This window comes from Rhipicephalus microplus, chromosome 2 (genome assembly GCF_043290135.1).
Source record: "Rhipicephalus microplus isolate Deutch F79 chromosome 2, USDA_Rmic, whole genome shotgun sequence".
NCBI lineage: Eukaryota > Metazoa > Arthropoda > Arachnida > Ixodida > Ixodidae > Rhipicephalus > Rhipicephalus microplus.
Window position 1 is genome coordinate 40,238,062 of NC_134701.1, and position 21,784 is coordinate 40,259,845.

At 44.6% G+C, this 21,784-nt stretch overlaps 1 protein-coding gene across 4 annotated transcripts in view; it reads left to right on the plus strand.

Moving 5' to 3' along the window:
* The window catches only part of pps (protein partner of snf), a 385,339-nt gene that overhangs the window by 200,108 nt on the left and 163,447 nt on the right, over positions 1-21,784 (plus strand). For all 4 annotated transcript variants that reach the window (XM_075886389.1, XM_075886390.1, XM_075886391.1 and 1 more), the window contains one exon: positions 612-699. In XM_075886389.1, coding sequence (XP_075742504.1) covers positions 612-699 — 88 coding nt within the window. The remainder of the gene's footprint in view (positions 1-611; positions 700-21,784) is intronic.

Consider the following 21,784-nt stretch of genomic DNA (forward strand, 5'->3'; position numbering starts at 1 on the left):
TGACTACCGATCGGCAGCGTTTTCTGTCCATGTTGGCGCGATTGAGACCCCCCGCACACACACCCTTGTTTTTCGCGATTTTTTGTTTGTTTGTTTGTTTGACTTTTTTTTTCTGGTGCTGAAAAAAAAAAACAATTAAGCCCTCCCCTCCTCCACCCACCCACCTGTTGCAGAAATCTCCCTGATTCAGAATCCTTGAACAAGTATGCTGCTGCAAAGTGCTTCAAATCAGAACACCTCGCATCGCTACTTTCAGGTGGAAATGTATAAAAAGAAATTTAAACATGCTTGATGGAAATTTTTTTCTTCTGTGTGCAATTTACAGTGTTTGTTTGGACAAGTGGCTTAAAACAGTGTTTTTAAAACTTTCTCTTGTTGCGGGAATTTCACATCAACTTTTAAGGCAATACATTAGCTCACACTTTGCTTATATGTTTTGTCTATATATGTGGAGACTAAGATAAGAGGAATTAGGATGACGAGGCACAACAGTGTGATCAGAGAACAGTCTCGAATTACAGGTGAATGATTTTGCACTGACATGACAATCTTAGTGTGTGTCATGCTTTCACCGTTGTGACTTTCAATGGAACGTTGCTGCATGAATACAGAAGTCAAGAAGACAGAACTGGCCCAGCCGTCTATTGAACCAGTCCGCCTGAATGTTCGCAAGATGCTGAGGGATTCACTGCTCAACAGGCAAGTACTCGGGGTTTACAGTGCGTTTCTTCTTTCTCTATTTTGTCTCCCAATTGCCAACTTTAGCAGGCAAAATTGTAGCTCAGTTTTTGATGCAACGGAGACAGGGCATGCATAGCTGACTGCTTTTCCTGGTAGATTCTCGAAAATGGTACGTTTAAAACATAGTTGCCGTAAATTTCTTTCAATCTTCATAACTGGTAATCTAATGGCTGTCTGCTTCAGCCGTAGTGCCTCTTGTCTCAGAGTGTGGCCCATAACAAAACATGCTGCAGGCGATCTTCTGCCTTTTCACTAAATGTAGGGACCACACAACCTGTAATTGCTATTATGCCTTTAAAGGTGAACTCGTACCTCAATATTACAAACGTAGATGTATAACGAATATTGGTTATAAAAAGTAAGTGAAGAGTAGCTTTCTCATAGATACAGTAAGACAAATACAGTAAAAGCTCGTTAATTCGGATTTCACGGGACTGGAAAAACTGTCCGAATTAACCGAATGCCGAATTAACGAATGAACAGGGAAAACAACATTTAAAATCAAGCTGCAGAAGCATACCTTTATTTGTTGAAGTATTTTGTAATTGTCGTCTGCGTTTTCGCGCAGATTCCGGCTGACAGCACAATTTTTCTTAAATGTTTCAATTGGCCAACAGCACGCAAGCTGTCGGGAGTATTCAGGCAAGCGTCCTCTAATATTAACAGCACCTCCGAGACTTCCCGTGAGGTGCGATGAGGTCGCGGCTGTATCTCTTCGCATGATTCTTCGTCGGAATCGTGGTCTTCATGGGCGCCCGTGACATCATTAATAATCTCTTGATCGGTCAAGAGACCACTCGTGGCGACACCATGATCAGTCGCGATGTTGTCCTGAAGGGTCACATCTGTGGGAAGGACAGCATCGAAAGTCGGGCAGTCATCGTCGGTGGACTCGGCTGACACCTCCTCGATGCCATCGTCAGCCACTGCTGCATGCTCGGGCCTCACAAAACCGCTGTGCCGAAAACAGTTGGCGGCGGAGTGTTTTTCCACACGTGGGCGATGATGTGCACTGGGCAGAGTAAGTCCACTTGATACAGCTTTCCAGCTTCTTAGCATAGGATCATTCGCTCTAGCATGTGCTTGCGGTACTTCGACTTCACATAGTGAATGATACCCTGGTCCATCGGCTGAAGAGCAGACGTAGTGTTGGGCGGCAAAAAAAACTACTTTGATGCTCCTCAGTTCGACTGTAGAGTTATGGGCACTGCAGTTGTCAACAACCATAATTATCTTGCAGTCCTTCGACGTGAAGTGCTGGTCCAACTGCTGCAGCCAGCCGCGAAAAATGTCCGATGTCATCCATGCTTTCCTGTTCGCTGTGTACTCGAGAAAAAGGCTTTTGACGTTCTTAAAACAACGTGGCTTAAGCGCCTTCCCAACGAAAAGTAGTGGCAACCGCTCCGTGCCAGTCATATTGGCGGCAAGAAGCACAGTTATCCTTTGCTTGCACTTCTTGCCACCAATGCAAGCGTCCCCTTTGAAAGTCACCGTCTTGTCGGGCAGAGCTCTGAAAAATAGAGCAGTTTCATCTGCATTGAACACGTCACGTGGTTCATATGCGGCGATCTGCTCCAGCAGCTTCACATTTCTCCGCTCGGTGGTCACGCTTTCGTCAACACTGGCCTTTTCGCCGCACACACTCCTGAAGACAACTTCGTGTCTCTCTCGAAACCTCGCAAACCACCCTTCTGACGCTTTGAACGATTCAATCTTTATCATTGCAACAAACTTCTCACCTTCCGCCATGATGAGAGGTCTGCTCAAAGGCAGATGCGCGTTGCGACAGTCAGTAATCCACCGGAGCAAAGCTTCTTCGAGCTGGGGATGAGCTGCGGTTCGCAACCGCTTTCTAGAGGCATGAAACTTCTCGCTTTCGAAGGCTTGTTGAATCAGTTGTTCATTTTTCACGTACGTTCCCAACGTGCTCCGCTTCACGTTGTACTTGGTCATAACCTGCTGTCGCGATTCGTCGTTTTTCAGTGCTTCCAAAATTTCCACTTTAGTCGCCAAGTTCTTCGCGTCGTAGTTCTGCCGCTTTTTCGCCGTTGCCATCACTGTAGTGCACGATGGTGGTGGCATGCAAATACGGTCACAATGGAAGAAAAAGAAAACTCCGCAAGAAGAGATGGTTCCGACACGACAACACAAAGGAAAATGGCGTCGGAGGCGCTGAGTGGAGAAGAAGACGCCGACGTTCGGTGACGCTGCAATCGCCCCCACTAGTTGATGATGATGGCGATGCCACTCAGGTTTCGGTTTCACTCCAGTAGTGCCAGCGCTGCTTTATCACACTTTTGTGTAGCAGCAGCCGTCGGCATTTGTCCGAATAAAGCGGTGCGGTGCTAAATTCCGACGAAATAACGAAGGTTTGGTCCCATAGATTAACATGCACTTTGGCCGGGACCAATAGAGCCGCCCGAATTATCTGAATTTCCTAATTAACGGGTGTCAAATTAACGAGCTTTTACTGTATGCAGGTTGCCGCTGCTATCTTTAGCTAAATTTTAAAAATATGCTGACACACACAATTACAACGCAACAAAATGCATGTTGCTGACGATTGCCTGGAGTTAGTCCATTGCCTGGAGTTAGTCAGACTATTTTTTGTGTTCTAAAACATTGATTAATTAGATCTGTTCAATTGACTAACTTCTGAAGAACTGAAAATGGATAAAAACTTTCAATGAAGAAGATGTATATCTGTTTGCAAATCGTCCAGTTAGACAGTTTTGAACTTTATTTATATCTGGTAATTATTAGTGTATTTTTGCTAACTACAAATGCCCACAAAAAAACAAAAAAAATACCACGTGACAAACCAGCTCATGCACCAGTGCGCAAGATGATTTCGCGTCCGAACGACCATAGCATTTGCCTTATTTTGCTGTCTCAACAAGGCCGCAACGATAGTGGTGGGTTTGCGGTGAACACGTTTTTCTATCGACTTCAAAAACGATAACCGCTGTGACTGCTTATCGCTGTCATGAATTCCTGCGAGGGAAGCGTATTGTCTGTACGCGGAGCATTGGGGAGCACTAGAATCGGGCATCAGGTGGTTTGTCACATGGTATTTTTTGTATTCGCGGGTATTTGTAGCTAGCAGAAAAACACTAATAGCAGATATAAAGTTCGAAACTGTTTAACCGAACGTTTTGCAAACAGTCTACAACTTTCTCATTGAAATTTTTTATCCATCTTCGTTCCTTTGAAAGTTAGTTAATTAAACAGTGTTTTAGAACACGAAAAAATAGCCTAACTCCAGGCAACGGTCAGCAACATGCATTTGGTTACGTCGTAATTGCATGGGCCGACATATTTTAAAATCTAGCTAAAGATACCTGGGGCACCCTGTGTTTATATACCATGTTATATGTGACTTTGTTATAATAAGGTGTTCGTCTAAGCACCAGAGAAGCATGAAAATGTAATCTGGGCAGCAATGAACACAGAAGTATCGCCTGGCAGTATGTATGGTGTAGTGCTGTTGTTAGATTACTGCTCACATTTAATTATTTAGCCATTTATTGGTGCAGATAATAAAGCAGCTTGCCACTGCTGGAGTAACCCACACTCGTGTATAGTCAAGTGCAGAGCTTGTAAAAAAAATACTGCCACAGTAAACTTGCAAAATGCACTATGCAGTTAGCTACCAATTTTTCAAACTAGCAGGAATGAATGAACACATATACAGTAGAATCTCGATGGCAAAGTACGGTTGATGCGAATTTCATGATGATGCAAATTTTAAAGTTGTTTTGGATGGATTACATTATATAAAATATGCTGTTTTTCAGTGTTAAAAGAACGGTTTCCCCAGCCACCACAGATGATACGAATTTCCAATTGACCACTGCACGCAAGCAGTGCAATGCAGCTTGTCCATGGGTGAAAGGCCCGTTCGTTCTCGGCCTCGAAGGGAGTGAATGTCGCAAAGCTTGCCGCATTTTTCTTGCTTTAATGACCGGAAAAATACGCCGCTAGGCCGACGGAAAAAAAAAAATCGTTTCAAGACCAATTTTCCCGCCAAGCTATAGTCCATTTTTCTTCACGGCTTTGGCTACACCGGCTGCTCTAGCGCTCAAACCACGCTATGTAAACAACCAGCTGTAAAGGCGTTGGTGATGGATCGTGTAGTCCCAATCGCGAACGACCTGTGCAGCTTGTTAAAGCTCATAGCCTTGACAAGGACGCGTTCATCAAGAGCGTGGTTTGGATTACGGTTGCCGAGAACACTGAAAGTAAAAGAAAGTGCAGCAGCAGCGAGTTGGCATGCCCTAACGTGTCTCGCATTTGCGCTGCCGGCTGAATCCTTCACTACCACTGCGTCCGAGGCGTCTTTCTGCTGGCATACCTTCTGAAATGGGGGTCCACGGACCCTAGGCGGTTCACGAATCATTTCTATGATCCGCGAAACCCTCACCCACATTTTTCTTTAAGCATGACTATGCCACGCATTGATGAACTATCCAAAATGAAGTGATGTGGTAGGTTTATTTAATGTTTTTTGGTAGCAATAAAAGGTAGGCTAGTGCGAATGTTCTAATAATAATATTCAAACAAATAGTAGAGTATTCGCTTTGATTTAAACTTAAATTATTGAAAATTTTGAAGTATTTGCAACGAACGAATAGGCCTATATTAATTATTCCACATGTAATGGCTTGTAAAGGTAGTTTTTCTGCCGGGTCAGAGTGCTAAGCCGTGAAAGCACCCATCCAGAAGAAATCCGCTTCACCGTGAAGCCCCACTGCAAATTTAAAGGGGCCCTGCAACACTTTTTGAGCATAGTCAGAAAACGCTCCCGATCGGTAGTCGAGGCTTCCGAGAACATGAGAGCAAATATTATGGCGCAGCACGTGACCTGCGATTCAGTTTAAATTCTCAAAACCAGCTGAAAATTGCTCTCTTCTCTTAGCAAATGACACTGCAAGCTCAAAAATCACTCGTCACAGCTATAGCATCAGCCATTGGCTGATTTAACATGGTGCGCTCGGTCCTCACTGGAGCCGCAGCGGGAGGCCGCGACGTGTCCAGGCGTGTGGGTGCGATCACACTGAAAAGCCACATATTCAAAAAAAAAAAGAGGTGCTCAAGATCATGATGTGTGTGTGACGAATTTTCTTTCGCATTGCCATTCCTCCCAGCTTAGCTTCCAGCTATTTCGTCTGGACGAAAAGAGATAATTAAATTGCAGCATGCGACCAATTTTTGGAACTCCGCCGCTCGTACTTGACTGCTAGTAAAAACTTTGTGGCGGTAAATTTGCAACGCAACAAGCTTCTTTACTGGCTCCACGGCTACTTTAAAGAGTGTTGCAGGGCCCCTTTAAATGAACATGTTACCCTCAAATCAATTCATTGATTTATTAAGCTTAAAAGCTTGTTATGACAACTTATATATGCTCTAAGTATAATACAATTTAAAATGGTACCCATTTTACAAGTTATCACTTGCATCCTACCGGAACTAGTATCCAGCTACTACTCAAATTTGTTTCGAGTTCCTGTGAACGAAAAAAAAAAAAAAGACATTTGTATAGAGGCCTTATTTCAATATAGAATTATACTGTGCTGGTTAGTTAGGTTGGTTATGATAAATATGCCCATTTTTTTTTTTTTTGTCTGTCATATGTACATTCATATTCGATTCAAAATTATTCGACCAAATTAGCTATACGCTTCGAATTTGTTTTGAACCTAAAACTCACTATTCGCGCAAACCTAATTAAAGGCACCTGTTTCACACTCCAGTTGTGTTAATTTACCTACGTACCCCCCCCCCCCCCCCCCCCTTCGTCTTCGCCCCTGCAAGGTGTCCCCCATCACTTCCACCAGTCCACAAGGGGTCCCAGACACATCAATGGCTGAGAACCACTGGCTGAGCTGGTTGATTGGTTTGTGTGGTCCCAATTTGATTTAGGCTAAAGGCCTTGTAGTGGTGTTTTCAGACAGCATTTCCTGTGGCATTATATTTATATTTTTGTTGAAAGTGGTGGTACACATTAGGAAATACTGCTTAATGGCTAATTGCACAAAAAACCTCTGTTGTAATTTTTTACATAAAGTGGAAGACCTAGAACATTTACTGGTAAGTACACCCAAAAGAATTAAATTCACCATGTTTTGAAAAGTTTAGTTTTTGTACCTACTACATTTGGATGTCATGACATGGTGTGAGCTTCTCATCACATGCTCACACGAGATATAGTGACGTTTCTATGGCCACTGTGCTTCAAGGCTTTGTTGGGGATACACGTGTGGCCATTTTTCATTTTGGTACACAGCGTCAGTGCTACTAGCAATACTGATGAATGTAGTCATCAGAATTTATACTGTTGCCTTATGTCAAACTAGTGTCAGTGTCACTAGGTGCACTAAGCTAAAGTCAACTTTAATGTTAAAATAAAATATCTTATCAGTTCTTACTTTGCTTCACACTTGCTCATAGCTGTGCCTGTATCAGGAAATGTGAATGTCAGAGCAAAGTCAGCTTCGAAAATTGGTGTCAGTTAGAGCTACTGTATATGCTCCCTATGTTTATCTGCGCCGAATCGCCCGCCAAACTCGTTTATCACGTTTGTACTGCACCACAGTACCTGAATTTAGCTGCAAGGTGGAACAGCCATGAAGCCCCGTAGTCAAAAACGTGGCTGAAACATTGTGTTCTTAGTTTCTTCAAAACTTTTGTGGTTTCGTCAAGGCTGTGGTCGTTTGAGCAGCTTTTGTGAACTTGGACTCTGAGTGCATGGTCATGATCGCTGGCGTTTGCATGCTTGCTTGGCAAGCATCAGCGCGAATGTCTCGTAAACCAATCCACATGCTGCGTTCTTAACGTGAAGAGACTGTGCAAAGAACCAGGGATGAGCTCTCTGTAGCATGGTCGGTGCACGTTAAAGAACCCCGGTGGTCAAAATTTCCGGAGTCCACTACAATGTCTCTCATAATCATATGGTGGTTTTAGGACATTAAACCCCATATATCTATCTATGTGGCATGGTGGTATTTTCTTATACCGGCGTCTTGTAGAGTTACGCGATATCAGATACAAAAAAGTTAGCTACTAGTCTTACTTGATCTAACATTACAATTTGTTCCTATCCCATTTACTGCTTCACTAGACGGCAGCGTTAAAAAAGGAAAAAATAAAGGTGCACTGAAAAAACAGGGACAGTGTCTCCGAACGACTAAGCAGACACGGGTGCTTATCGAGTGCATTCGCATTTTCTCACTCATTTTGCTGCTGTGCTTCATTATGCAGCTCTTATTGGCCCGATAGCGGATGCTCGCACTTTCAGGTATAAAAAAATGGGTAGTTGTACGTTAAAAAAAAAAGTAACTGTTTAATCGCAAGGGTGCAGCAATGCATGTGGTAGCTACGAATTTTGGAGCCGATCTTACGTAACTCGTTAGTGTAGGGAGTACGGCCACTCCAGGTTGAGCAACACTTCGTGCACTGTCTCTTCACAATGAGAGCAGAGCACATAGAACATTAGGCATGCCGCCCGCTGATGGCTGCCAAGCTAGCACGCACACCAGCGATCGCGACCAGGCCGTGAAAACAGTACTGCTCAGTTGCTGCTGAAGCGATACGCCCTCCACTCTACCCCTCCCCCTCGCATCTTCAACCAGGCGGGTTGTTTTCTCTCTGCTTCAACGCAAGCCTCTTAAGCAGAGTGATGATATCGCATTCGCCCTACGGGTGACATATTTTAGCTTCAGCCGCGTTTACTTTCCCCACTCATGTGCTTTTAACCCACAGGTACAACATACAATGCATGGAGGTAGTGTTATCAATTTGGACTTTATTCCAGGACACAACAGCAACAGCGACAGTAACGTATTTGTTCGAGTCTAGGGTGACCCCAATTCTAAGTCAACCTCCCGAAATTCAAACCTCGAGGGTGTTGGGGTGCTGACACCTCCTGTAAAGTTGTTTGCGCTGCGTGGCGCAAATGTCTTTCGCAGAAGACGTATTTCGTGGTCGCAACTATTGAACAGTAGGTGGCATGTTCGCGAGCGATGACCATCACTATCATCATGGTTAGAAGAGTAGCACTGGCGGTGAACCCTGGCGGCAAGCCTTGGTGGGGCACGAGAGAATAGGTGAATAGCAAAATGGCACGCCGTCTGCTATGGTACTTTCGATTCGAGGCATATCCCTTCGTCGCTTCAAGGTGCCTGCTGCGCAGTGTAACAGAAGGGAAGACGTGCAATTCTGCAATGCATTTGTAGCCGCTTGTTCAGTGAATATGTTCTTATTCTTCTTTTTCTTTATTTGTGCATGAATAGACAACATTTTGCGCATTTCTGAGAACGAAGCGAGAAGTGGAAACGGGCAAATGGAAACAACGATAAAAAACAGGTTTCGAACGCAGCATGCGATTCTGCTTTCATTCATGCAGTAATCTTTAACAGTGCCCCCTTAATTTAACCTCTTCTAGCCTGAATTTAGTGCACGACGTAAAAAAATTCCTTTCGCTGTGGCTTTTTATGGTCTGATTATGAAGAAGTTACACAACAACTTTTATACATGTAGGGGTATTAGGAAAAAAGTTACGGCTATGTCGCGAAAACGCGACAACAGGTCGTAATGGATCAGAAAATGTTTATTTTCGAACATACTTCAGAGCTCATTTCTTTGAGCTCAGAACACTTGTAGGTCAGTTCTTGTGAAAACAAATGAAACATTTTTAGCTTTGATTTATACAAAGATGATTTTTGCACTTTGCGCAGAAAGAAAGAGGTTGGCCTTTGCAGCCAGGTATTTTGCATCGTTGTCGTTGCTGCGACACTTCAGGCCAGTGGCCAACATTGTCATGACGGACTTGAGCATGAGGTGTTGGAGCTGTTGGGCCTCTTCTTTTCTTCCTCTCAAGCTCTGCTTCCACAGAAAGAGACGGCCGGCCCCTGTTCTTCATCATTCCCTTGTTCTCATTACAGAGGCAGCTGGCTAGAGAAGCCTTGAATGCTAAAAGATCTAGTTGCTCTTTTTTGGCGATTGCTAGAGCATCACAATCCCTTCGGTAGAGAAGCCAGCTGTTCACAACAGCTATATCAACAAAATGAAAAAAAAAAATCTCGGATAGAATTTTTTTTACTTCAGAAAAATTCTGTAGTATGCCATGAGCCTATCTAGGAGGTCTACTCCACCCATAAAGGTGTTGTATGTCTTCACAATAGCAGGCTGCTGAATTTCGCACCTTTCTTTCTTCTTGTGGTCGTACCGCTGGTAGCTTCCTAGGGGCTCGGCACTCCCGAATGTGCTGGCTATATTCACTCCTCGGCTGTCGTACCACTTCACAACTCGGACTTCAACCCCATCAACAGTAGCCTCCCGCTCCACGTGGCTTCCTCTTCCGTCCTTCTTCATTTCTGCATCACTGGGCAGTCGGCATCCAGAAATCCTGTTTGCCCGCGCAGTTCCCAAGGCTGGAATACCGCGCTGATGCAAACTTACAAGCAGTTCTATGGATGTGAACCAGTTGTCAAAAAACAACAAGTAGTTCTTGTTCTCTGGGATGGAGCCCGAAAGCTCAAGCACAACATTAGAGCTCGCTCCAAGGTCAGGTAAACCAGGAACGGGGCGGATGTTCCCTGTGTAAATGGAGAAGTCGTAGACAAGTCCATGGGTGTCACAAAGTACAAAAATCTTGTAGCCCCATTTGTGAGGCTTGCTAGGGACATATTGCTTGAGAGATGAACGGCTTTTGAACGGCACAATTTGCTCGTCGACCACCAGCATCTGTGGCTTTGGAAGGATTTGAAATTTGGGAAGCAGATTGTCAATCAGTGGTCGAATTTTGAAGAGCCTGTCATTTCCAGCATTCGCTTGTAAGAGATCGTTGTTGTTGAAATGAAGGTTGCTCTTTATGGTTTGCCACCTGTCACGTAACACAACTTCTGCCACTTTTTCTACTCTCATCTCGCGGCTCCAGTACATGTCTGATCGTGGAAGCCTGTATATGGACATGTACATTGTGGCACCGAGAAACTGCTCTAGTTCAGCACATGTTAGGCGTAATGCTTTGTTGGCATCCTTGTGCACTGCATAGAGATTGGACTGGTCTCTAATCTCGGGAAGGAGCTTGTCGTCAAAAAAATACGGAAGTACTCAATGGGTGCTTTCGGCTCATCTGGAGGGTCTGGAAGACTGTCTTCCCATTAAGGTTGGCATGTCCGCGCATGATTCACTCACTTTCACAGGAAACTTCTTGCACTTGACGTGGACGGCTCTTCTGTTGCATCTTCGTCATCTGCAAAAAAAAAAAAGAAAAAGAAAATGAAACCATTGCAACGTTGGCATACTACATTGGAGAAGCATACAACCTTGGCATGAAAAAAAAAAGCAAAGATGACCCCGCCGCAGTGGTCTAGTGGCTACGGCTGCTGACCCGCAGGTCGCTGGTTCAAAACCCGGCTGCGGCGGCTGCATTTCCGATAGAGGCGGAAATGTCGTAGGCCCGTGTGCTCAGATTTGGGTGCACGTTAAAGAACCCCAGGTGGTCTAAATTTCCGGAACAAGAAAGCGCATCACGTGGTTCACATTCCACAAGAGCTTGTGAATGTGCCAGGCAAAAAAAAAGTCAAGGTTGCATACCTGTGTCACTCGAAGACTGCCCAGATTGATCTGCTCGGGCAGCGTCTTCTGTGTCAGGGCTGTAATCGGAGTCGCTGTGGCTGAGGCAGCTATCTTCGCTGTCTTCAACGGGTGGAACCCTGATACCGTAGAATCTTCTGTAGTCCATCATAGATGAAGAGCATTGAATAACTGAAAAAAAAAACTAATTACACGGTCTTTGACCATAACCCAAGGAAGATGTAGTTGTGCGCAAACAGGGTCGCTACAACTTGATGCGAAAATGCGACAAAGACACGTGTGATTGAAAAAAAATACCAATCTAAAATTCTAACCTTCAGAAATAAATCACTGACGAAAAGCATTATAACTGGGAAAAAGAATTACTACTTCTTTGACCATATCCCAAGGAAGATGAACTTGTGCACAAATCGGAACGCCAGAGCCTGATGATGCGAAAACGCGCAAAGCGACGCGCGATTGAAAACACAACTAATCTTCAAAAACAAATTACGCGATCTCCCTGCGTTAGTCAACCAAGTGTCCACTACACAACATTTTTTTAGATTCGAAACATTTACATACCTTGAAAGGAGACGGATGTCAATGGATGGACACTGAGGAATGTTGTGCGTCGGCATCAACGGGAGAAATGGCAGCTGTCAGCTATTTACTGAATAGAGGGTAGATGGCGCTGCTTTTTCTATATGTTGCCAGACATCTGTAGATTACCTCTAAGCACAGCAGTGGCGCCTACAGGTGTTTTCTTCTGGTAGTGCAGCTTGAAACCGGTATGATGCGAAATCGCGAGAACAGGTTATAAGAGGTTAATATTTTCGAGCACAAACAATGACCACTTCAACATCACTCACACGTACTTACGGGTTAATATTTTCGAGCACAAACAATGACCACTTCAACATCACTCACACGTACTTATGGGCACATGCTTCCGAATGTCAACATACATTCAATGAAATCAGAAGTACGCATACTCTGTCAGATTTATGGAAACCGCTCAGTGCATAAAGCCTCACAGGACAAAACAGCCACTCTGTTAATGGTATTGTGGGACATAAAAGGAGCAGCATGGTATGGCGTCTTTATTGTGTCAGACTTGCAAGCGGGAAGTGCCAATAGGCTGCATTATGTGCGGAAAATTTTGGATATATTTAAACACAACGTGGGAGTGTGTGATGGAATGTGATCTAACGTATAGGAAAATGGAAAGGCGTAAAATAAAACTCGGAAAACTATGAGCACATTTCATTTTCTGAGTAAAAAGCAGTTGACTATATGGAACCTTGGATGGTGTCTCTGTAACACAAAAGCAAATAAATAAATTTATGGGTAAGCAGCATAAAAAACAAATAGACGGGTATATTGTGATGCTATGATGTCTAGAAAATCATTGTGTGTGACAAAAAATGCATATAACGCCCTCTGCAGTAAAACAACAAGCATGTGTCCAGAGGTGCATGGCGCTTAAATGAAGTAATCACTGCTTGCACAATCATAACTATCTTCTAGTGACTGCATTTGTTATTAAACTAAACTATATAGCTCTCCAAAGTATTGTGCAGCAATTTCTGAGAAAAGGGCACTGCAAGTGCTGAGTGGAACACGGAGAAAACGATGGCACTGGCAAAAATGCCCGTACAGCGGCACGACATCTCGAACAGGAAGTCGATGCAGACAGGTGCTGTAGCCCACAATCTATTGCGTGAGCCACAATTTTGCTATCCACCTATAGAGCGAGGCTTTTCTGGCTGGTGGCATTTGGCGCGGATGGTTGTCTCTCGCAGTGGGACCCGGTGTACGACACCCTGGTCTGTCTGCCGGGGGCTTTTGTGGGGAGTCAGGCGTTGGCGACACCCCCTTGTTTGTCATGTTGTTGAGTGTTCTGTAATTTTGTGTAAGGCTGTTTTGGCATGTTGAGCACAATTAAGGGTGTATAATTTTTTGTCACGAGCTGACACGAACGCCCTGCTTCGCTGCGTGATGCGCAGCTACACACTTCAGCACTGGACCAAACCGGTACGGCGACACCAGCGACTTCACAAATGGGACCCGGAAATGAGGTTCTGCATGCCTCCTAAATTGAAACGGCAACTCACAAGTATGATCCACCGCATTCGTCTTGGTGTAGCGTACACTAGACGTTACGCACATATCATCGGTCGCAGTGACACCGGTCCTAATTGTGAACACTGTGATGTGCCAGAAACACTTGAGCACATATTTTGTGTCTGCCCAGCATACGCACGTGAACGACAAACACTGATTTCTTCTACTGAACAATATCGCAGTAGGTCATTAACTGATGAGACCATGTTGGGCCCTTGGCCAGACACCAACAGTGCAACTGCGGTCACAAGAGCAGTTATTACCTTTTTAGAAACAACTGGACTATGTGCGCGGCTATAAAATGTGTCTCAGCTAGAAAGAACACTACATACTCACCTCTCTATCTCACCATCGTCATCCATTAATCTTTCTTTTCCCCTTTCCCTTCCCCCAGTGTAGAGTAGCAGGCTAGAGCAAACTATCGCTCAGGCCGACCTCTCTGCCTTTCTGTAAATAAACATACTACTACTACTATACTATTGGCTGACAATATTGTTGTTCAAAAAGTCATTAACTAAATGTGTGTTTTGGTTTGTTCCGACTGTGCCTGCTGTGTCCATTCACTCCAAGAGCGTGGTGTTCGCCACTTTGAGACCCCACACTGGCTGCCGAACGTGGGGCTCTTGGAGCATCGAACAACAGTGGTCGCGGTTCGGTACAAGCTTTTGTTTGAGCCGGGGAAGAGTAGGCCTGGAGAGACATGTGGTTTTAGCGTCGGCGGTGTGCTTTGTTGAGAGCGAGGAAATTGTTTGTAACGTGGTTGAACTTGTCGGCACAATGAGTGTTTTTTTTCTGCTCGCAAGTAGTTTTTCTTTTGTTGTTGTTGTTATTCTTGGTACAAGAACATGAGTTGTTACCAGAGCCATGTGGTCTGCATCCTGGGGTGAGCAATGAAAAAAGCTTAAAGCACGTGGATTGTAGGCCAAGCCCGAAGCGAGTGAGTACGGAAGCCTTGTGGGTGTTCCGATTTTCTGCTAATAACTTCTATGTTTTTGGCCTCGGAGAGCCGGGCGTCGTTGCTGTCTTGTCTTGCCGATCGACGCTGGGGCGTCGTGACACCGTCTGGGGCAGTGGATGCAGACCGCTCGGTAAGCTGCTGTGTGCGGCGACAATAGGGCCACCTACAGAGTGGATGTCTGCTTGCGGCGGCCTCTTCTGCGCCTAGGCTGGGTGCTGGGTGGATGCTGGTTGTTGTCGAACGACTCATTAGGCCTAAGGCTCTGCGCAGCCGCCTGTCGCACGTGGCACAACTAGGTGGATCGTGGCGTTGAGGTGTTGTACTCTGCTTTTCTCACTTTTTTTTTTATCTTCCGATGCACGAATTAGGACAAGTAACCTTTGTTTTATTTTGATGGGCAACTTGGCCGCCACCGATGTGTTAGCTAGCAGTACTGACCATCGAACGACGTGGGCGAGGAGCTTAAAGCTCCCTTCCCTTTGCCCTACTGTATTGTTCTTTCGAGTGTTTGAAATGTACACAGCGGGAGTGATGTAACCCACGGCTGGATGTCTTCTGCACACCGCCAGCACTGCTGGCCAGGAATGCGGTAGTGAGGTTGAGCGATGGACATGCCTGGGACCTGCGCAACTGTCTGCAGTCTGGCGCCCTCGTGAGTGCAAGTCACAACCAGTGATGAGTGATGGTTCGAGTGATGGTTCGTCGCGCCGACCGCAGAGTTGCTGTTGGGGGACCAGTACTGAGGTGAAGTCGGCAAGCCGGACAGTGCGGCAGTGTCGTGGCGCACGGACATTATGTAGGGACATGGGTTGTCATGTTTTGTTATAGCTTGTGTAGCGTATTTCTTTTCTTTTCGGGATATGGTTTGAATTAAGGTAAAAAATATGTAGTGGTGCTGACACCCCCTGTAAAGTTGTTTGCGCCGCGTGGTGCACGTTTCTCGTGCAGATGTATTTCGGGGTCACAACTATTGAGCGGTAGGTGGAATTGTGTTTGCGAGCGTTGATCACCACTATCATCATGATGGTTAGATCTGTAGCGCTGGCGGTGACCCCTGGTGGCAGTGTCGATCGGCGGCTGTGTCGTGGCGCACGGACATTATGTAGGGACATAGGTTGTCATGTTTTGTTAAAGCTTGTGTAGTGTATTTCTTTTTTTTTTTTCGTGATATGGTTTGAATTGAGGTAGGAGAGATGTAGGGCTAGAGGTTGTCATGTTTTGTTAGAGCTTTTGTGGCATATTTCTTTTTTTGGGTGGGGGGGATATGGTTTGAATTAAGGCAGGAGAGATGTAGGGGTGCTGACACCCCGTGTAATGTTGTTGTAGGGACATGGGTTGTCATTATTGTAGGGACATGGGTTGTCGCACAGAGGATGTATTTTGGGGTCACAACTATTGAACAGTAGGAGGCGTGTTCGCGAGCGTTGATCACCACTATCATCATGATGGTTTTTTTTTTTTTTTTTATTCAAGTACCCTAAAGGCCTGGGTAGGCATTACATAGGGGAGTTGTAGCACAATAAAGCTGTTACAATTACAGTGTATAATTTGAATAACAAATACAAACGATTGATATAAATATGCACATACATATGTAGAGATATTATTACTTAACAGTACAGAGATGCTACGTGGAAAAATAAAGAAAGTACTAAAAAAAAAAAAAAAAAAAAAAAAAAAAGGACAACAAAACTCTAAGGAAAATTTTCGCAGTGTTCAAAACAACAAAAGGATGCAAAGAAAGGATAATTCACGTTCATTGAAATACCGCGTACAAGAACAACGACAACAATTACAACAAAACAGATATGCACAGGAACAATATTAACTTTCATTAAAATAACTTTTAAGTTTATTCATGAAATCTTCATGATTTTGGGAAGAAACGACGTCGGCAGGTAGCTTGTTCCAGTGATATATTGCGAGAAAGAGGGGGGATTTACTTAAGAAGTTTGTTCGAGCAAAAACGGGTTGTACTTTAAAGGGGTGATCCAGGCGCGGAAAGATACGATGGGCGGCCGTGATGTGGCGTACGCAGAACGATGATGATGAGTGATAAAGTTTGTGGAAATGAGATAGAAGTGCTATGATTCTTCTATTCTCTAGGGTGCTTAGATTCAGAGATTTTTTTAGGTTAGTTATGCTTGATGTTCGTGAATAATCTTTGGTAATGAAGCGGGTTGCTTTATTTTGAATTGCTTCGAGTTTGTTGATGAGATAAGACTGGTGCGGGTTCCAAATAAAAGATGCATATTCTAGTTTTGCGCGAACCAACGTCGCATAGGCCAATAATTTAGTAGACTTGTTTGCCAAATAAAGGTTACGCCTGATAAAACCAAGAGTTTTGCATGCACTGCTACAGATTGCTTCGATGTGGTCACTCCATGAAATGTTAGAAGATAAATGAACTCCCAAGTATTTTATTGTATGCGCACGCGCGATGACTGAGTCATTTATCAAATAATGAGTAAGCTTAGGATTAGACACTCTAGTGAAGGCTACAGCCTTAGTTTTCGAAGTATTTATCTCCATTTGCCACTGTTCACACCAATCTGCAATTTTCGCAAGGTCAGATTGCAAAGCGTCACTATCAGAGGTGGTAGTTATTCGTCTATAAATTACGCAGTCATCTGCGAATAATCGAACTGTAGATGAAATGCTATTGCTGATGTCATTTACATACAACAGGAATAAAATAGGCCCCAATACACAGCCCTGAGGCACCCCTGACTTGACCAGTGATCGTGAGGAAGAAAATTTATTGGCAGTTACAAATTGGTACCTGTCGGTTAAGAAATTCCTTATCCAATTCACAACCTGACTATGTATATTAAAATAGCGAAGTTTTTGTAATAAACGGTTATGAGCAACCTTATCGAACGCCTTGGCGAAGTCGATAAATATGGCATCTATTTGCGATGAGTCATTAACAGCTTCGTAAATGTCAGAGACCAGCTCGAATAACTGCGTCTCGCAGGAGCGACCCTGTTGAAAGCCGTGCTGGTTGCTGAAAAGATGGTTGTGCTTTGTTAGGTACTTCATGATTGCCGATGATATGATATGCTCTAATAATTTACATGGTATACTGGTCAGCGAGATTGGTCTGTAGTTGGTGACAGATGACGGGTCTCCGGATTTAAAAATTGGCACTATTTTAGAAACTTTCCATCCGTCAGGAACGCATCCTGACTGAATCGATTGCTGGAAAAGGCATGCAAAAATGGGAGAAATAACAGGTTTAGTTAACTTTAGCAGTTTAGGACAAATACCATCTGGACCAGGAGCAGAGCTGCTAGAAAGACGATCAATAGCAGCTTCGATTCCCTTTTCAGTGATCACGATGTCCTCCATGATGGAGGTAACGGAGCCGAGGTGAATATTGTCGGTAATAGGAAGCTCACGAGAAAAAACAGAACAAAAGAAGGAATTGAACGCAGTAGCGACTTCAGAGGGCGGGAGGAACTCGTTGCCTTGCATTATCGATATGAAACATGAAGACGACGGCTTGGGGTTTATTACTTTCCAGAATTTTTTTGTGTTGACAGTTAACATGTTGGAGATGTCATGGTTGAAAAATTTGTCTTTTGCTGCCTCAATTTCGGTTTTGCATAACTGCGACTGTTCGCGATAAGCCTTCCAGGCATCGTCAGATTGCAAGGTTTTAGCTCTTGAATAAAAGCGCTTCTTCTTGTTAATGCATCGCTTCACGTGGGAGGTAAACCAAGCGCTCCCTGTAGACACAGATATGTGTATTTTTGGAATGTATTTTTCTTTGAGTTCGATTAGCTTGTGACAGACGATCATCCAGTTCTCATTGCTGTCGCGATGCTGCATGCCGTTGAAAAATTCTACGCAAAAGGACGAGAGTTCGCTATAGATCATTTCAACATCTGCACGTGCGTAATCATAAATTGTTTTCTTTTCATTCACGCTTTCTTTACGCGTTAACTCGAATTCACAATGGATGACATTATGGTCACTGATGCAGTCTAACACATTAACAGACATGTTTGACGGTTCGGTGGTAAGCACAAGATCCAAGATAGCATCCCCCCGTGTTGGCATAGAAACTATTTGGCTTAAACCGTAAGACGAAATCACGTCAAGAAAGTCCTTACATTCAGCTATCCTTGCGCCGCTATCGGCTGTGCCCGTCCGCCAGTTTATTCCAGGATAGTTAAAGTCGCCCGCGAGAATCACAGGAGAGCCAGGAAATCTGTCATATACGAGGCTCAATGATTCGTTTAGGCAATTAACGAAGGTTTCTTTTGAGTCAGGCGGACGGTAACAAACCCCAACGGCACAAGTTACACATGAAAGCTGGACCAATACCCACAAAATTTCAATACAGGAACCCGTATCAAGCAGACGCGCTTGAAGTTCTTTTTTTACTGCAATCATAACACCACCTCCTCGTGTTTCCGTTCTGTCCTTTCGAAACAGGATAAAGTTTTTAGTAAAAGACAATTCATGGTTACACACGTCACTTGTCAGCCATGTTTCAGTTCCCACTATGATGTCTGCCGAGCAGGATTCGACAAACGCACAAAGGTGATCTTGTTTTCGAAAAATACTTCTAAAATTAGCTATAATAATAGATAGCTTTTTAACTTCGGTTTCCATGGGGCGTCATTCATAAATCGCGGGAGCGTCTTGTCTCGGGATGGGGACCACTTTATTGCTCGAGGAATCGACGGTGAAAATTACGTTGCCCATTATAAGCTTGTCAAACTGCAACTTATACTTCTCATTTTTCTGTCGCTTCGCACGCGCGAAATCACGAAGCGTTTTTCTAATTAGCTGCACACGAGGTGAAAAATCCTCCTCGATCCACACTCGCGGGGTTGCCAGGTCTTTCAGCTTGAACGCATTTTTCAGAATATTGCTTTTGTCCTTGAAGTTTAGGAATTTGACAACAACAGGTCGAGTGCGATCGGGTTTGCGTTGCCCGACCCGATGGGCTCGCTCAATTTCACCTGGTTGAATTCCCAAGTTTTCCGTGACGAATTCATGAATGAGTTTTTCTGTATCGCTCCATTTTTCAGCGGCTTGCTCAGGAACACCCTTGAACACGAGATTATTGCGCCTCATTCGATTGTTCAGGTCATCTACAACAAGGTTGGCTTGATGGGTCTGTTTTTGCTCAATGGTTTTCAACTGTTCCTGAGACTCTTGCACAACAGAGCCGACAGCCTTGACTCTTTCACTTAAGTTGTCAACGCTCTCAAGACGCTCCTCTATTTTGGAGAGCCGCCTTTTGAGGTCTGTTACAGTAGTGTGAATGTCTTTTAGCTTGTTCGTCACTTCCTTTTGAAAACGTTCATTTGAAGCAGTGAATTCCTTTACCAGTGCCACCACTTGGTCAACCTTGTCAGGACCTGGATTACGCTCAACGTCGCCCGCACAAATGAGCAAATGAGCAAGCGAAAAAAACACAAGCACTAGGCGTCCACCCAGCAAGTGACGGCGACCTAATGAACACGGACGGAGCCACAAAAGATTACATGATCCCGTATTTTTTCTCGGCTGGGTGAAACAGCCGATGCGGGCGCGGTAAGTGCACAAATCAATACCCATACTTAGTCATACATAGACAGTGTGCAATTGGGGGATATGCAGCCAGTTAGAAGTTCAGCAAGGGCAAGCAAGTAGCTACACACTCACCTAGAAAACAGCACGTTATTAGCTTGAGGCTTTGGCTGCAAATCCCCACTCGGTCGGCGTTAGATCTGTAGCGCTTGCGGTGACCCCTGACGGCAAGCCTTCGTGGGGCACGAGATATCGAGCGAGGCTCTTTTGACTGGTGGTGTTTGGCGCGAATGGTTGTCTCTCGCAGTGGGATCCTGGTGCAGGGCACTGCGGGCCGTCTGCCGGGGGGCCCTTGTGCTGAGTCAGGTGTTGGCGACACCGCCTTGTTTGTCATGTTGTTAGTGTGGTGTGATTTTGTGTAAGGCTGTTTTAACGTGTTGAGCACAGTTGATGGTGTATAATTATTCGGCTGATGATATCAGCATTCAAAAAGTATTTAAATAAATGTGTGTTGTTTTGGTTCATTCCGACTGCGTCTGCTGTGTCCGTTCACTCCAAGAGTGTGGCGCTTGCCTATTCGAGACACCGCAGGGGGAAAACAAAAAAACTTTACCTCAGCTTTAGGCCGATCGAAACGGTAAAGACAGCGTTCACAAATAAGTAACATTTATTAAACATAAAGATGAAACAAAGCAGTTGGTTCATGAAGCAAATAACTTAAGAAACAGACAGCGCCGAGTCCTGTTCTGTGCGTAATTGTGTCAGTTTTTTTTTCCTCTGCTTCTAGTTTGCATCATGAAAGATGCCGCGCTTGCCGATACCGTGCTCATTCCGACTCGGCGCTGACTTCTTTGTCACTGTCTTCAAACAGTGTATGCGCCTCGGTGCCATCAAGTGCATTAGATATACCGCACTAGTCAAAAAAGTGCACTATCAAAGTTCCTGGGATGCCATTCCACGCTGCAGCAGCAGCCTCTCTAGTGATGCACATTTGTTTTCGTCCACTCAAAAGTCCTACCCTGCTGTAATGACACTATAATGACACTAGCGGCATTATAATGACATTGCCTGTTTGGTGCCATTGAGCTACGCCACACACGAACCACTCGAATTGCGACTGGAAATCACGAACTGCTTGCCTCAACACTCGCCACAGCGATCAAAATGGCGGCCTTATGTGTGTACTTAAGCACCGACTACAGTGTACTAGAATGAGGCACTGGTATTACTGCCCTATTCCTGTGCTGCGCCGACATGGCCCTCCCCGCGTCGACAGATCGGGCGCTCACCAAAGGGGCTGCTGCCCGTTTCCCCTGAAACTTCTTTGGCGCTGTGTGAAATGTGTTTGCACATACCTAGAGTGTCGCTGGTTACGCTGCAGTTCCAGGGTTATTAAACGCGGGGTCGGAGGTGGGTAGAGGGCATTCACAATGATTCAAGAAGTAAAAATTGTATGTATACCTATATAGTACAAGGGGTCTTTAACTGGGAGATGATTTAAACACCAACCAAAAGTTTTGAAGAAACCCGACGTTTCGAAACCGACTTGGTTCCTTCCTCAGGGGTGACTGTCATCCCTGAAGAAGGAACCAAGTCGATTTTGAAACGTCGGGTTTCTTCAAAACTTTTGGTTGGAGTCTAAATAATCTCCCAGTTTCATACCCAACCAGACAGACTTCTGTCGAATGTTTACATTCAGGTCTTTAACTTCATTATTTTTTTTATCTTTAAACATGCCCAAGCAGATTAAGCTGCTGTTTTTATTCGAATGTGCCCAGCTGCAGGGCTTGTTACGCCTTTCATACATTTGAAGGACCTTTGTTGGTACCACATGTGCCGCTTTGCTGCGCT